Source organism: Oncorhynchus kisutch, unplaced genomic scaffold, assembly GCF_002021735.2.
Source record: "Oncorhynchus kisutch isolate 150728-3 unplaced genomic scaffold, Okis_V2 scaffold1954, whole genome shotgun sequence".
Taxonomy (NCBI): domain Eukaryota; kingdom Metazoa; phylum Chordata; class Actinopteri; order Salmoniformes; family Salmonidae; genus Oncorhynchus; species Oncorhynchus kisutch.
Window position 1 is genome coordinate 24,135 of NW_022263899.1, and position 15,779 is coordinate 39,913.

At 42.4% G+C, this 15,779-nt stretch overlaps 1 protein-coding gene across 1 annotated transcript; it reads left to right on the forward strand.

The window, feature by feature from the left end:
- The first annotated feature begins 231 nt into the window (after positions 1–231).
- Positions 232–7,766, forward strand: LOC116368556 (uncharacterized). The gene is made up of 9 exons (XM_031819206.1): positions 232–237; positions 801–902; positions 1,251–1,308; positions 1,545–1,692; positions 1,788–1,824; positions 2,062–2,345; positions 2,593–6,142; positions 6,332–6,419; positions 6,683–7,766. The coding sequence occupies exons 4-9, from the start codon at positions 1,640–1,642 to the stop codon at positions 6,823–6,825; spliced, it is 4,155 nt and encodes a 1,384-aa protein (XP_031675066.1). The 5' UTR covers positions 232–237; positions 801–902; positions 1,251–1,308; positions 1,545–1,639; the 3' UTR covers positions 6,826–7,766.
- The last annotated feature ends 8,013 nt before the right edge of the window (positions 7,767–15,779 follow it).

A 15,779-nucleotide genomic window follows, 5' to 3' on the forward strand; every position in this document is an offset into this window, starting at 1 on the left:
CTCTGCACTGAAGGAGCCACCGAACGCGTCCGCGTTGCAGCTCTCACTTTCTCCCGCTACAGTATGTCCTACAATGACATATTTGGTGGGGATTGGCAGCCAACAATAGGATTGGATTGGGACTAAATGAAAGAATAAAACGATATTGAAATGAATATTATTAACAAATATTTCCCAGAAGATTTTGGGTTCAACCTAAGGCTGACTAGGACAGATCGATCAACTTGATCCGACACAGTAAGTCTACATGTCATACTTAAGTAAACCCACAAGAGAGACAATATTGCAAAGGCAGGACCATGTTCGATGGTAGGCAATCGAAAACGTTTGACGGGGAATTTTCTGTCAATATTAGCTAGTCCTACTGAGTGGGCAAGTAACCTTTCCCTTCCTAAAAATACTATTTGTGATGTCATAAAGGTCTACGTTCCATGACGTAGCATGTAGCCCTAAATTACAGTCCCTGCCTGCAATATTGTCCTCACTCTCGACCTGAACTCAAGTTGAATGTAACCAACACAGACAAGGACATGCTTTTTGAGATATAAAATAGCTTGAATGGATGAAGAAAAGGTAAGCTAAATGACTTCATACAATATTGGGGGAAAGTAAAATAGGGTAAAGCAATCTAAGCGGATATTTCTTGTAAAAAGCTATAACATATTGTAAAGCAAATGTACCATTCTTTATAAAGTCACCAGCTTAGCTCTGATATGGCTGTAGCTCTATTTATGATGTCCTCTGCACAGATCTACTCTGACATTGACATATTATTACTTATTGGAATGTCTGTCCTTCAGGTAGCACAGAGGGAGGATGGTGATCCTCAGAGGGAAGGAAAGGAAGTTGTTGAGGAAGAACCGGTGGCCACGCCCAAAGAGGAGGCCAAGAAGGGAAGGAAGGTAAGGATAGCAGGAGTGACAGAGCACATAATAGGCCTACTGGGTTACACTCTGTACCTGATAGCAGCCATACCATAGATATCTATATATCTTTGATAACAACATACGTAGTAGCTGTTTTCAAAACGTGTTTTAAGAGCTGCTTTGACCTGGCCCATAGCCTATTCATAAATTGTCTCAGAGTAGGAGTGCTTATCTAGGATCAGTTTTGCATTTGAGATCATAATGAATACAATTATTTGGGCAAGGTTGAGCCCACACCTTATCTGATGTACTTTATGTATACGGGCCCTGGTGTTACATGTCTGCCATCATTTGAGATCTGGAATCTGTTCTGTTCTATCCTAGGCAAAAAGGAAGAGGAGTGGCAAGAAGTCAAGGAAGCTGGGCACTGACAACGATGCAGGTCAGAGATTTACCTCTGTAGTACTACATTGTTTCTCTATTCTGTCTGTGATGTGCAGGTTGTGCTATCCATTTTCAATGAAACTGTAGTCTACTGTAATCAGTAAGAAAGGTCACATAGATAGCTTTATTCAAATAGGCCTATTCTAAAACAATGAAATCAGAGTATTAAGAGATAAAACGTCTGATTTCTCTTTAATTTTGTTTCTACTTCCTCTACGGCAATCACATCTTTAGTCTCCAGGAATAAACACCTGGATAGAGGATCTGTAATTGAGCTCCTGGAGAAGAAAGCTGTTAAGGCTGCATTCGGCCCAGGCAACAAGGATGAGATGGAATACTCCTACCCAATCCTCATCTCATTCCTGCGCAATCTTACTGATGAGTATGTTAAAAGTGTTTCTGTAATGTTCAACATTTATGAAATATTGTGCAGTGGGAACTAAACACTAACTAAAACACTTATTTTAAATGTTCTAGGCAGTGGCAAGTGATCTACAAAGGACTAAAAAACCCTGTAAGTTTCCCTACCTGCCTTTGACCTTTGATGTGTCAATGATCTGTTAAATTCAGAGATTAGCCATCAAGTCATATTCTGTTATTCATGTTCATTTCTCTGTCAGACTTCATCAAACTTTGAATTCAGTCACAAACAAGAATAACAATGTTGATCAAATGCATTCTGTTCGATCTAGAATACTTTACATCACAGTTCCATTGAAAATACTGTTTTTGTTCTGTTTGTTCAAAACAGATGACGAAGGAACAGCTTGCCAAATTGTGCAAGACAATTGTAACCTTCATCGCACAGACCACCCTGCAGATCCTGCTGCCAGCCCTGGCCCGCGTACTTGGGGTAAAGGACTTTGCTGACGACGACACTGACTCACCCAAGAGGGGTGGTAGTGCAAGATCCTTTGCTGCCTTTGACAAGGAAAGACTGGAGCTCATCCAGGAAGTTAGATATCTGGCGAAGAAAATGTATAAGGGCGGCACAGGGGCTCAACATCTCAGGTCCCTAACACCCTCTTCTAAGAGGTATGTTCCCCTCAAGGTTTTCATGTATGGATTTCACCAAGATCATCTATCCAGTGTTAGCCAATGCAATTTACTCTATCTGATGTAGTACAAAATGTAATGTATCAGCCTTTGAGCATATTCAAATTAATGAGCATGTAAAGCGATCAAAAGGACATGTAGATATTTAGAATACTAAAATTACAACGCTTGACCGATTTGCCAAGTTAAGACAGGAATTATCATGCTTTGCTTGTTCGTTTTAAAGTTCCCAGACCTCAGTGAAAGTCCACCTGGGAATGACAGAGGACAGAATCATCAAAAGTGTCCAGGAGCAACTGTCTGATCATAATATCCTGTCCTCTTGCCCACCTGAGCTGACTGTTGGTCTTATCAAGGTGGTGGTCGAACAGCTTAACTCTGCCCTCTCTGCGACCATCAGCAGAGCCATTTCAGGGCGGTCCTCCCCTATTTCTTCTGGTACCCAGGCCGCTGAACAAATGGTCAACATGGTCCAGAAATGTTTTGATGATCACACCACCCCAGAGGACCAGAGCTCTACCTCTGTATTAGAGTCATGCATTCCACCTGCAACAGAAGAAGTGATGACTGTTATCGCAGAGATGGTGGGTGAATTGGAAAAAGAAGATCCGGAATTGGCTAAGGTTTTTCGAGAAGTGGCTGTGAAAGTTAAAATGTTGGCATCTGGCAGTGACCTTGTAGTGGAGCACCTGGATGTTGAAGACTCTCCTGTTCCAGAGGAGCTGAACATAATATGTACATCTTGCAAAGCAATGATGCAAAATCTTGGCACTCTGTTTAGTGTGAAGTTCAAGACCAAAGCCTCAAAGGCTGTGAGTGAAATTCTTGTGAGAAGGTTAATGAGCGATATCTCTGGTATGGTTCAACCTTCTCATTCGTTTAGTACCACTCCAAGCTTGATGAATGCATCTAGCCCATCTGACAGGATCCTTGATTCTGCGGCCATTGAGCTCATACAGATCAAAGTAGAATCTGAGACATCAAAAATAATTGATAACTTTGTTGAAGATGTCAAGGACATTGTGCAGTATGCTGAATTAGATCGGCCAACAAGCACCCAGAGAGATACCCAAGTGGGACACTGTACGACAAAGCGGAAACCCTTCCGTGCAGCTCGTAGACTCTGCGAGAGACTTCAGGCAAAGCTGGAGACATTGTTCCTCAGAATGGGTGGAGCTCCAGTCCAAGGGGAAGAACTTATGGAAAAAGCTGACTCCAGTGCTGTGCTTCTGGAGCATACTGACTCCAGTGATCTGCCTGTTTCAATCCTGAGCTTGCCTTCCCCATGTAGGAGTGAATCCCCTATATCAGAACGTAGTTCATCTTCTTTATCTGATGGATGTGATTCAACTGACTCTGTAGGAGAGAAAACACCAGAGCAACCTGAAACCAGTAAGAGTGAGGCAATACTGCAAGTGGTCAACTCAACAGGGCTTGGTTCTCTCCGTAAATGCCAAAGTGAGAACTCTCAACCATTACTGTCTCTCTGTGATTCCAACATGGTGCCCTGCACCAAAGAGGTCTTGTCCCAGATTGTGACCATGTATAGGTCAGAGGTGGCAGATTTGGAATGCACATCATCTGTTGCAGAGGGTTCCTCTTCCAACTCCCTTGAAGTCTGTGGCTTTTTGGACAGTGTCATGTCTTATCTAGAAGACATGCCTGTGTCTGGTTCTTCATGGTTGGAAGGATTGAGAGATACTCCAGCCTCAGTCATTGAGAAACTCTCCAGTGAGGAGTTCCAGATGAACGCTACCAACGAAGTGCGAAAAATACTGATCAAATCAGTCAGTAGCTTTCCCAGCAAAGTCAGTTCCAGCCAGACAGATTCTCAGATGTTGCCAGCAAAATCAACAATTTCCTTAAGGCATACAGATATAACTGCTTTTGAAATCGTTGGATCAATTACAAATGACATGAAGAGCCTTTTCCCACCCACAGAGTCTTCTACTACTCTATGGCAGGCAGACTCTATGCTTCAACAGAGTGATGAGAAAACCTCAGAGTACACTGAGGCCACACCCAAAGGCTCACAGTCTGGTTTGGAAGTATCTGAGAAGAAGATCTGGACAACTGCAAAGACTATTTACCACAATGTGAAGACAAAGATGAGGAATTATTTTACATGGCAAAATCAAGTCAAAGCAACAACAGCTCATGCCAAAAAGACCCTCAGCCATATTCTGGTTTCAATTCAGAAAGAGCTGTCAAAATCTGACCAAACGGTGACTGCGCTTTCACAAATAGAGAATGTGGTTGGAATGATGCTGAAGGATGTTGAAAGGGTAAGCAGTGAATGTGGTGAGGAACTGATCTATCAAGCGCCACAGCGTTCTTCCTCCTCGTTGTCATCCTCATCTGCCAGATCAAAGAAGTCAGAGTGGGAATTTTCACTCCCTGGCACTCCCATCTCTTCTGATTTACCAGAGTGTATTACTCAGCCCATTGTGAGATGCTCAGTCATCGACATGGGCAAATCTACTAAGCCAAAAACATTGGTGTGTGATGCCAGGGAAAGCATGTCTGCAATAGTGGATACCATCATAAAGGAGGTACATCCAGAGGAAGAAGGGGAGGTTGCATTCCACCCTGATCTAACAGCTGCAATAGCAAGACTGGAGGAGCTCATATCTCAGGGTAGGATTGGTGCTCTCTCACGTGATCTTACTCACCAAGTCAACCGCATCATTTCTGAGAGCAACTTGACCCCTCTGGTTCTGACAGTGGCGGCTGGAAAGAGTGCATCCGATACAGTCCTTACTGAGCTGAAGAGGAATGACAAGACGGTGGGGAAGCCCACAGCTTACAAGCTGGTTCAGCTTTTTGCAGAGGAGTCTGTGAAGCGCCTCTTGCTTCCTAGCCTTGTGCCCTCTACAGCTTCAATGAGTTTGGCTCAGGGAGTTAGTGTGCCGGCTAGCGTATCTGAAGATAGGATTTCATGTTCTTTTTCTACATCAGCATTTAGTGACACAGTCAGCCTGTTTACCAAAGTAATGGTAAGCCAGGTCATGGACTCTGTGGTTTCTGATGCACAAAGCAGAGGGTCATCTCCAACCGGAACTGTAACTGATATAGGCAGTCTACTGAGTGGTAAGTCCTACCCTCTGCCATCTTTCTCCGCCATCAGCATGACAACAAGTGGGACCTCCAATGCTGCACGAGGCTTTGAGGCCAACATAGATGCTGAGGAAAGGGATACCATCAGTTGTTTCGGTGTACCTCAGAGCATTGTTTGTGATCAGAATTCAACCAGCCCGGATGTTGCCTCGCTTTCAACCCCATCCACTGACAACTTAGTCGGTGATGATGACTTCACCGGCCTCATCAGCATGTTAGTGGTGAGACTTCTGTCAAAAATCCAAACCCAAACTGATCTGTACCCAACTGACGTCACACGCACGTCACAAGACCTGATTCCAAAAGTTATAGCTGCCTTCTGTGCATGGTCAGGCTGCTCTGAGACCCAAGCTTATCCCAAGAACCTGAAGAGTCACAAAGTATACAGCACCGTCTACAAACATCTGTTGAAGGAGTTTGGCTCAGAGAAAATACTCCAACTGGCCGTGTCGACTCAGGACTCCACATTCAATAGGATTCTTGTGAAGTCATTGAGCAAGGAGCTTCTCCACAGTTGTAACGAGGCATCAAGAGCAGCCTCAAGAACATCTTTCGAAGCCACCAGGCCAGAAGCTCTTCTCATGGCTGAAGATGTGAAGGCTACCAGAGGGAAGCTGTCTTTCCTACAAAGGCTTGCCAGACTGAAATTCGACTTAAAGGTACATCACACTTATTTAAGTTAACAATTGTGTCAATGTGAGTAAACAATGTTATTTAGAGAAAATGTAAAACCATCCATTAATTCCAAAACCATTTATAAATCTTGTTGTGCTGGTGTGTAAGATGTGATCGTTATTACCGTGAGATTGTTCTGCTGTGACAGTTGTTTTGACATGTTTTTGTTTTAGCCATTCATGATGGGAAACAAGAAGGATTCCAAGAAGAATTCCCGCCATTCTGAATCCAAAGACCAGACTACTGCTGAAGATATCATATGTAAGTCCATACAGCAGGACATTTACTGTTTGAGATATTGGTGTACAAAGCTGCTATTGCAAAAATATTAAACCCTATATACAGTACATTATATATTATCGATAGTAATCTCTTATGTAAAATTATTTATAGTTTCCAAATCTCAAGATTCTGGTTCTCATTTATTTGTGAAAGTAATAATGAGTTGAAACTAAGAATACAATATAACATCATTTCTAAATGAAAGTGCATGTCAACTCTCTCTCTTCTGTCGCCCAACATAGTGGCACATCCTGGACTCCCAGAGGGTCTTCCCTCCACCTCTCAACAGGAGAAGCCTCGCAAACGTCCCCTTCTAATCAGGATGTTTTCCACCATCTCCATAGGCCTATCCAAGCCATTCAAACGGTTTTCAAAGCAAGCTTAATACAACAATTTCCTTTAATACAGTAATATTTGCATTGAATTGATGGCCTTTGTCTTCTTTTGTGTTGCCCTGTTAACACATTTGATTAGAAAATACATAGTATATTTAGTTTAGTTTATTATGCAGTCATAGTCACGGTGTAGGCTAAACAAAGTAATGTTGTCCTGAATAATGTATATAACATGCACCCCCCACCCACCCACCCACACAAAGTGTGATTCATTGAACACACACACATAGTACTTCAGATATGTCCCACAACCAACATTCAACCAGATATCAATGATTCAGTGTAAAATACATGTACTGTAAAATAAACCGTATTTAATTTACAACCAATAAAATTATACATGATGCAGGACACTCAGTTATAAGGGAATTAATTGGTTTAACTTCTCAAACAGAAAGACACACTGTAACTGACAGTTAGACTTACAGGTTATGTCGTTGTCTTTTGTTTGAATTGTTTACGTATCCGCTGTGCGGGGGAAATGATAATACAATCGGAACTACGTAGCCAATACTGTTGTAACGGGGATCCTTATTGTAGCAACACACTTTTGGAGGGAAGGAAATCCTGCGCTGCGTTAGCTAAGTTTTCATGTCATCGGGTGTAGTTCATAAAGGTTGAAGAGTGTATGTTAGGATGAAGTGTGAATTCATGCCAGGAATAATAAGTGTGAAGTTTGATTTCCTCCCTTCTGTAATAAGCAGCCAATGAGGTATTTTTTCCTTTATTCATGTGTTTAATCTGAACCCGTAATAACGCCGGTTAAACTGTTATGTATGTAAGCACTTCAGAGTTATACCAAGCTAATAAGTCACTCGTAAGATAAGGTTGTAAGAGTGTGCTTAACTGTATTTTTAATTTACTTTATAATTCTCACGGAAGGTGATAATTCTGACTAAAACTACAGAATAAAGCCGCCAGTTAAAATCAAGGAACGGTTGTGCTCGTGGTTACTGAAGGGAGCTACAGTGAGAACTCAATGCTCTTCACGAGCAAGAGAGAAAGAAGAATCTCATCCAGCTGTAAAACGTCTACATGATTCCCAAATCCTGGTAGACCCAGTCATCTGCCAGATAAGAGTTTTGCACCTACCTGCAAACTAAGAAGAAAATCTCCACATAAGGAAGCATCGTGAGGCAACATAAGGTCAAGACTAACAGGAAAGTCAGACACGCAAGTACAAGTCAAGGTGTTTGGAGGTGGTCCTAGCCTTGTGAACAGCTAATAAGAGACTTTAAGATTACAATTCGTAAGGACTGGAGATAGTTGTCTATTTCATAAAGACTCTGGTATTATGCATTTGCTCTTTCTATCTTAATGTATCGCTGGTATGTGTATTACTGGAAAAATATGATTTGATACTTACTAAAAATATATATATAGTTACAAACATTAAGGGTCAGCGTACACCTATTAATTCTATTTTCACCTGTAAGTTAATAGTGTAATTGTTTGGGAAGGTGTTTGTTCAAGCCTTTGTTACAAGCATTATACATGTTTATACCACGTACTAAGGTTTAAATTACAGTGAATTGGAGTATAAATTATCTACTCACTTATCCAAACCTTACCTAGATTTGATTTGATTTGATTTAAAATGTCAGAAAGAGGTAGTTTCACTAAAGTTGATAGAGATGGGGTGGGTCAAGTTGAGCAGCAGCTGCAACACCTCGCAAACTTCAGGCCTTCATCAGAACAAACAGAGCAGCAGGAAGAGACCCAGACTGGTGTGGAGTCATGGCTGCCAGCGAATGATGATACAGAGGCTGCTAATGAGACATCACAACATGAGCCACGAAAAGGTGAGAGGGTCCGCAGGTTAACTGAAAAGGGCAGAGAACTGCGCAACGAAAGGTGGAGACAGCTCAAACATCATTTCAGGGTCAGCTATGAGAAGTGGAAGGCTCTGGTAAAGGAAGCAAAACTGTCACTGACAGCCTGTTGCTCTGAAGATCTACTAGAAGACCTCTTAAACAAGATTAGCCATACCTCTACAGAGCTAAACCTTGTCTATGTAAATGTGCGTCAAATCTACATACCCGACAACAATATACGCCGCAGAGTTGATACTTGTGAAGCAGTTACAATGTCTATTATCAAGACTGTAAGGTGTCATTTAAAAGGCAGGGAAGAAGGTCAAAGTAACCAGATAAAGCTGCACTGGAAGGACAGCAATTCCTTGTGCATGTCCGAACTCTCACATAAGTCAAGTCTCAACTATCAGCCCTCAAGTGCTTCCTCCCAGTCTCAAAGCAATTCAAAGGTCAACTCCAGATGCTCAAGCGTGTCATCTGTCAAGAGACAAGAGGCTGCGGCGGAAGTTGCTGCTAACCAAGCAGCTTTAGAAGTAATGGTTAAGCAAGAACGCCAACTAGAAGAGCTTCAGAGACTTGAAGATGAAGATAAGAAGAGGACAGCTGAGCAAGAAGCCGAGGCTGTGAAACGCAGCTTAGAAGAAGCTAGGCTGCGAGTCAAGTTAGAGGTAGAAAATGCTGCCAGACGAAGGACGCTAGAAGACAAGCATAGAGAGTTAAAAAAATATGTCGGTGGGCCTGCCAAGAAAGCCATCGAAAGTTACTTTATGTTAGGAACAGAATCAGCCTACCATGCTGCTTGGACCATTCTTGAAGAAAGGTACGGAAACAAATTCTTCATCGCCAAGTCTTTCAGAGATAAGCTCAATGCATGGCCTACGATAGGATCCAAGGACAGTCTTGAACTTAGAGACCTTGTAGACTTTCTTCGCAGCTGTGAAGCTGCTATGTCTCAGAATAAGGGCCTGGAGGTGCTTAATGACTGTAATGAAAACCAAAAGATCCTCACTAAACTTCCAGATTGGCTAACTTCAAGATGGAATAGAAAGGTCACAGACATCTTAGAAGAAACTGAGATCTTTCCTAGCTTCAGTCAGTTTGTGAAGTTTCTCACGAGAGAAGCCAAGATTGCTTGCAATCCTGTAACATCCCTTCATGCTTTGAAACCAAGTGAAGATGGAAAACTTAAGACGCCAAGGATTCAAAGCCCCGGAGCAAGGGTATTAGCAACTAACTCTGATGAGAAAGATACTGTTACTAGTTGTGTCTTCTGTGAGAAGTCAGGTCACAGTCTCCACAAATGCTGGAAGTTCATGGATAAGCCCACCGCAGAGCGACAGAACTCTGTTCAAGAGAATAAATTGTGCTTTGGCTGTTTAAGGCCTGGGCATCGCTCGAAAGATTGTGATAACAGGAACACCTGCGACACGTGTCAGAGGAGGCATCCATCCTGCCTGCACGAAGATCGTACTGAAGAAAGGTTCAGGGATAGGAAGACAGAGCCCCCACGAGATAAGGGGACAAGAGCGTCAAGTGAGGCCATATCTAACAGAGTCGTAAGGGACATTAACAACACTCACACCTCCACAATCATTCCAGTATGGGTGTCAACCACAAGTGAGCCAGATCGTGAAGTTCTTGTGTATGCACTTCTTGACACCCAGAGCGACACCACCTTTATCCTTGAAGAGACAACAAAGGCTCTCAATACAAGGAAGGAGCCAGTCCAACTGAAACTCTCTACAATGGCTTCAAGGAATACCATTGTGCCCTGCCAGAAGCTGTCTGGTTTGCAGGTTAGAGGGTTTTACTTGGAGAAGAAAATCCCTCTGCCAACGACCTACTCGAGAGAGTTTATTCCTGCAAACAGAGATCATATTCCTACTCCAGAGACTGCAAGAGCATGGTCTCATCTTGAACACATTGCAGAGGAGATTGCTCCTCAACAGAGCTGTGATGTCGGTCTCTTAATTGGCTACAACTGCTCCCAGGCGACGCTATTGGAGTGAGTCATCGGGTTATCGTTAGACAGGTGATGCCAAGCCTTCAATCTTCTTTCAACCTCACAAATCAAGTACACTATGTTTGTAGAACACGTGTAAGAGAGGTAATCACAGCACTGGACATTATCAAGACGCTTGAATCTGACTTCAACAAGAGAGCTGCAGAAGAGGACCTCATATCTCAAGAGGATATCCGGTTCCTGACGAAAATGAAAGTGGGCATCAGACGCAAGGACAATGGACATTATGAGATGCCGCTGCCGTTTAAGGAAGAAAGACCCAACCTGCCGAACAATAAAACATGTGCAGTTCACCGTCTCAAGTGCCTGGAAAGGAGGCTAAGGAGAGACAAGCAGTACTACAAGGACTACACAGCATTCATGGAAGAGACCATAGCTTGTGGAGATGCTGAGAAGGTCTCCAAAGAGGAAGTTAACCAGCATCCAGCATGGTACATCCCGCACCATGGGGTTTATCACCCACAAAAGCCTGGGAAGATACGCGTCGTCTGCGACTGCTCAGCTAAGTTTCGAGAGACGTCCTTGAATGACCATCTCCTTACTGGTCCAGAGTTGACAAACACATTGCTGGGTGTCCTTTGTCGTTTTTGTAAGGGTCCAGTTGCAATCATGTGTGACGTAGAGCGCATGTTCCACCAGTTTCATGGGAAAGCAGAAGACCAAGATTATCTACGGTTCCTTTGGTGGGAGAACGGAGATCTAGAGTCTCAACCCTCAGTGTATCGTATGAAGGCCCACTTGTTCGGCGCAGCTTCATCTCCTGGTTGCGCCAACTATGGTCTCAAACATCTTGCTGCCGAAGGACGAGGAAGCTTCAGCGAGAAGTCTATCCAGTTCATAGAAAGGAACTTTTATGTTGATGATGGGTTGACGAGCGTATCGTCTGAAGCTGAGGCGGCCCAGCTGGTGAAAGAAGCAAGAGAGCTTTGCAGCATCGGCAAACTTCGGTTGCACAAGTTTATCTCTAACAGCAAGGAAGTTATAGCCACAGTTCCCAAGGAAGAATGTGCCGAGGGTGCCAAAGACCTGGATATGGCTCTGGGTGAACCACACATGGAGAGAGCGCTTGGTGTACTGTGGTGTGTCGCATCAGACGAGTTCCAGTTTAGAGTAGTTGTCAAGGAACGCTCACTCACAAGAAGAGGAGTGTTGTCTACTGTAGCCTCTGTATATGATCCGCTTGGGTTTGTGGCAACCTTTGTCCTGGCAGGGAAGCAGATCTTGCAGCGGATGTGTCGTGACAAAATCGACTGGGATGACCCCCTTCCAGATGACCTACATTCCCAGTGGGAATTCTGGCTCCAAGGTCTACAAAACTTGTCTGAAGTAATGATCCAACGAGGTTACTTGCCATCAAGTTTCAAGGAGGTGCAGAGTTATGAGCTCCATCACTTCTCCGACGCTAGTACCTCATGTTATGGAGAGTGCTCATACCTCAGAACAATCAACACTGACAGAAATGGAATAAAGACAGAAGAAACGCAAGGATTAATGACATTGTCATTTTGCAAGATGATACTGCACCACGCAACCAGTGGAAATTGGCAAAGGTTACAGAAGTATACCCGGGACAGGATGGTCGGGTGAGAAGATTCAAGTTACTGATCAGCGACTCAACCCTAGATGAGAGAGGTAAACGCATCACCAAACCCACCTATCTGGAGAGGCCCATCCATAAGACAGTCACCCTCCTGGAAGCCGATTAAGAAACCTGCAGACCCCTTTCACAGAAATCACCGGTGATTGGTGGGAGTGTAACTGACAGTTAGACTTACAGGTTATGTCGTTGTCTTTTGTTTGAATTGTTTACGTATCCGCTGTGTGGGGGAAATTATAATACAATCGGAACTACGTAGCTAATACTATTGTAACGGGGATCCTTATTGTAGCAACACACTTTTGGAGGGAAGGAAATCCTGTGCTGCGTTAGCTAAGTTTTCATGTCATCGGGTGTAGTTCATAAAGGTTGAAGAGTGTATGTTAGGATGAAGTGTGAATTCATGCCAGGAATAATAAGTGTGAAGTTTGATTTCCTCCCTTCTGTAATAAGCAGCCAATGAGCTTTTTTTCCTTTATTCATGTGTTTAATCTGAACCCGTAATAACGCCGGTTAAACTGTTATGTATGTCAGCACTTCAGAGTTATACCAAGCTAATAAGTCACTCGTAAGATAAGGTTGTAAGAGTGTGCTTAACTGTATTTTTCATTTACTTTATAGTTCTCACGGAAGGTGATAATTCTGACTAAAACTACAGAATAAAGCCGCCAGTTAAAATCAAGGAACGGTTGTGCTCGTGGTTACTGAAGGGAGCTACACACACATTTCCATTTTCTGTGGATCGCCTATGTTTACATTTTACTGAATGCTAGTCTGACCTTTGACCTGTAGATGGCAGTAAAGGTCTACTTTTGCTGCAGATCCACTTCTAAAGCTCAAACCTCTCTGGACAAGAAGCCGAAACATTTGTCCCTAGTGAGAGAGAGTATGTGTGTGTGTGTGGCAAAAAAAAGGGAATATTGCACTACACTTTTATGATACAGATACATTTTGCATTCGGTAGCATACCACAGCTGTACTTTTTTCAAATGCCAAATGTACATGTAGCATGCTTCTGCCTACATATGCTTTTCTGAGTGACTTGTGTTGTGAGAGAACCAGAATTCAAACATAAACTCCTGGATTACATTTTATAATATTGTTAGCTCTTTTTAGTAACATATGGTAGCATACATGTTTCACACGGTGGCAAGTCAAGCTAGTTAGTTACATGTAACAACATTACATTATATGGTCAATGTTTGTGTGTATCCTCTTAGCTTTTACCTTCGACATCAACAAGCGGCGCACGGGCTGGTCCTGCAGACTCCCACGCCCATGGCCCAGGAGAAGGCAGGGGGCCACCTGCTCACTCACGTCCCAGCCATCTCCTTTGAGACCGACTCTACTGTGGAGTGCACCTCCAAGAGGACTCCGGAAGAGAGGGACCGGGTGAAGGTTAAACTGGCCAACATGGCCTTGATGGGAAGGATCAAAAAGTCTTGGCTGTGAAATGCCCATTATGTGTGATTATCGAATTGATCATTTTCCACTTTTGAAACAACAATGGGAAAGACAGGGTTTATAGCAAAGGTTGCTCAGATTGGGCTTTTGGAAAAATTGGGAGAATGAAAGTGCACTCCTGATTCAGAGAGAAAGATCCAGCTTAATCATCCATACCATTGTTTAAATTACAATTAAAAAAACATTCAAACTGTTCCTGAGTTTCGAAAGACAGAGAAAGGAAAACATCCTTATCTTCAGGCTGTTCACACCTGTTCACACAAGTCCTACTGTCCACAATCTCAGGGTTCTTCAATACAAACACACCTGTTTCAGAAAACCTGATCACTTTCACATTCGAACAATGTTTGTAGGATACTTTTCAATAACTCAATAAATGTAAGTGTTGAAACCATACATAGCTGGTAACTTGAGCTCGACAGAGTACTTGAGCTCGGCAGAGTAGTTTTGACCTGTGTCAAGGTCAGTATTGGAATAGTGACTTGTATTTTGCATCTAGAAGTGTAAGAATTTGAGAAGAATGCTATTTCATCAGTCAAATGTTGCACTGTTTGATAAGACAGGGTAAAGAAAACCTCCATTTTAATGAGTTTAGTTGTGAGTTTGACATTTTACCACAAGAAGTCACTATAATACTATACGTTATCAAACAGGGTTGTGCTGAAAATCAAATGAACCACAGCCAAATTAATTATTTGCAACTAAGAGTAAGATTAAAAAAGACATGTATAACTTACTTTCTTGATAAAATACATTGTAAAATGTAAATATATGTGATTTCTGAGTATGTAGTGCACATATCTTTTTAAGGCCCAAAGCAGACGTTTTTATATCAATATCAAATCATTTCTGGGTAACAATTAAGTACCTTACTGTAATAGATTACGATGAAAATGGTCAAAAATGTATTTTTTGCAAAGAAAACTTTCTCAAGCAAGAATTTTGCTAGGACTGTCTGGGAGTGGTCAGTGTGGAGGGGAAATTAAAACTAGCTGTTATTGGCACTCTCTTTGTCGTTGGTCTATAAACCAATTTACACATGGTGATGTCGCCATGGAAAGCCAAAACTCTCTCCCATGCAAACCTGCTGATTAGAAGGTGCTGTATAGATGTGAGAAACTCTCTTTTCATATGGCACTTCAATATCGAAGTGAATTTTTCGTAGCAGTTAGGAAACTGAGGTTAAGGTTAGGAAAAGGGTTAGGGTTAGTGAAAATGCTCTCCAAACCTTCTACGAACCTGCTGATTAGAAGGTGCTGTATAGATGTGAGAAACTCTCTTGGTCATAGGGACTTCAATATCGAAGTGAATTTTCGTAGCAGGTTAGGAAACTGAGGCTAAGGTTAGGAAAAGGGTTAGGGTTAGTGGGCCTTTAAATGTAGGCAAACAAGTTTTCAGCATTCAAACTAATCTACCCAGCCAGATTCAGCACCATGGACAGTGAAGATCAGAATACCTGCGATCTGACGATTAGAACAACAGTGCTATTTTAAGTGATTTTCAAGACACCCAAAGTCAATTTAAATCCACAACAAAATCTGCAGGATAAAAAATAGAATCAAACATTCAAATAAGTAAACAGGCTATATTAAAGTGCACTAAACATAGAGACAGATAACCATGGAGAACACAAACATGATGACAGATTAACCAGGGAAGTGAATTTAACAGAGGTTAAAGCTAAAACAACAGAATCTGGGTACGTCTGTGTGAAGAGGTGTGGCTTTAGTGTGGATTTGAATAGTACACAAGTAGGCCTACGCTATTTTTGCCTAACTTTTTTTAAGTGTTATGTTTTCCCAGATTCATAGTGTTATGCAGCTCAGGCCTATCTAGGAAGGCTGGGCATAAATTGTTTGCTCACAGCATCACATGATGACGTGGGCAACATAAACACTTAAACTCTGTGGATTAAAGTTAATAGTAATCAAAACTAATTTCACCACGAAAGGAAGTGCAATCGAAATGAATGAAGAAGACACGGTCATTCTAGTGAGTTAATAAAATGACAAGGTGTTGCCTGTCCAGCGTTGTAGACTACTGCCT

What these genes read in the sequence shown, in the direction of transcription:
- LOC116368556 (XM_031819206.1), top strand. Translation starts at nt 1,640, where the DNA reads ATGGAATACTCCTACCCAATCCTCATCTCATTCCTGCGCAATCTTACT. An exon ending in CTGCGCAATCTTACTGATGA is followed by an intron (nt 1,693 to 1,787) that starts GTATGTTAAAAG and finishes TAAATGTTCTAG; the next exon opens with GCAGTGGCAAGTGATCTACA. An exon ending in TACTGCTGAAGATATCATAT is followed by an intron (nt 6,420 to 6,682) that starts GTAAGTCCATAC and finishes CGCCCAACATAG; the next exon opens with TGGCACATCCTGGACTCCCA.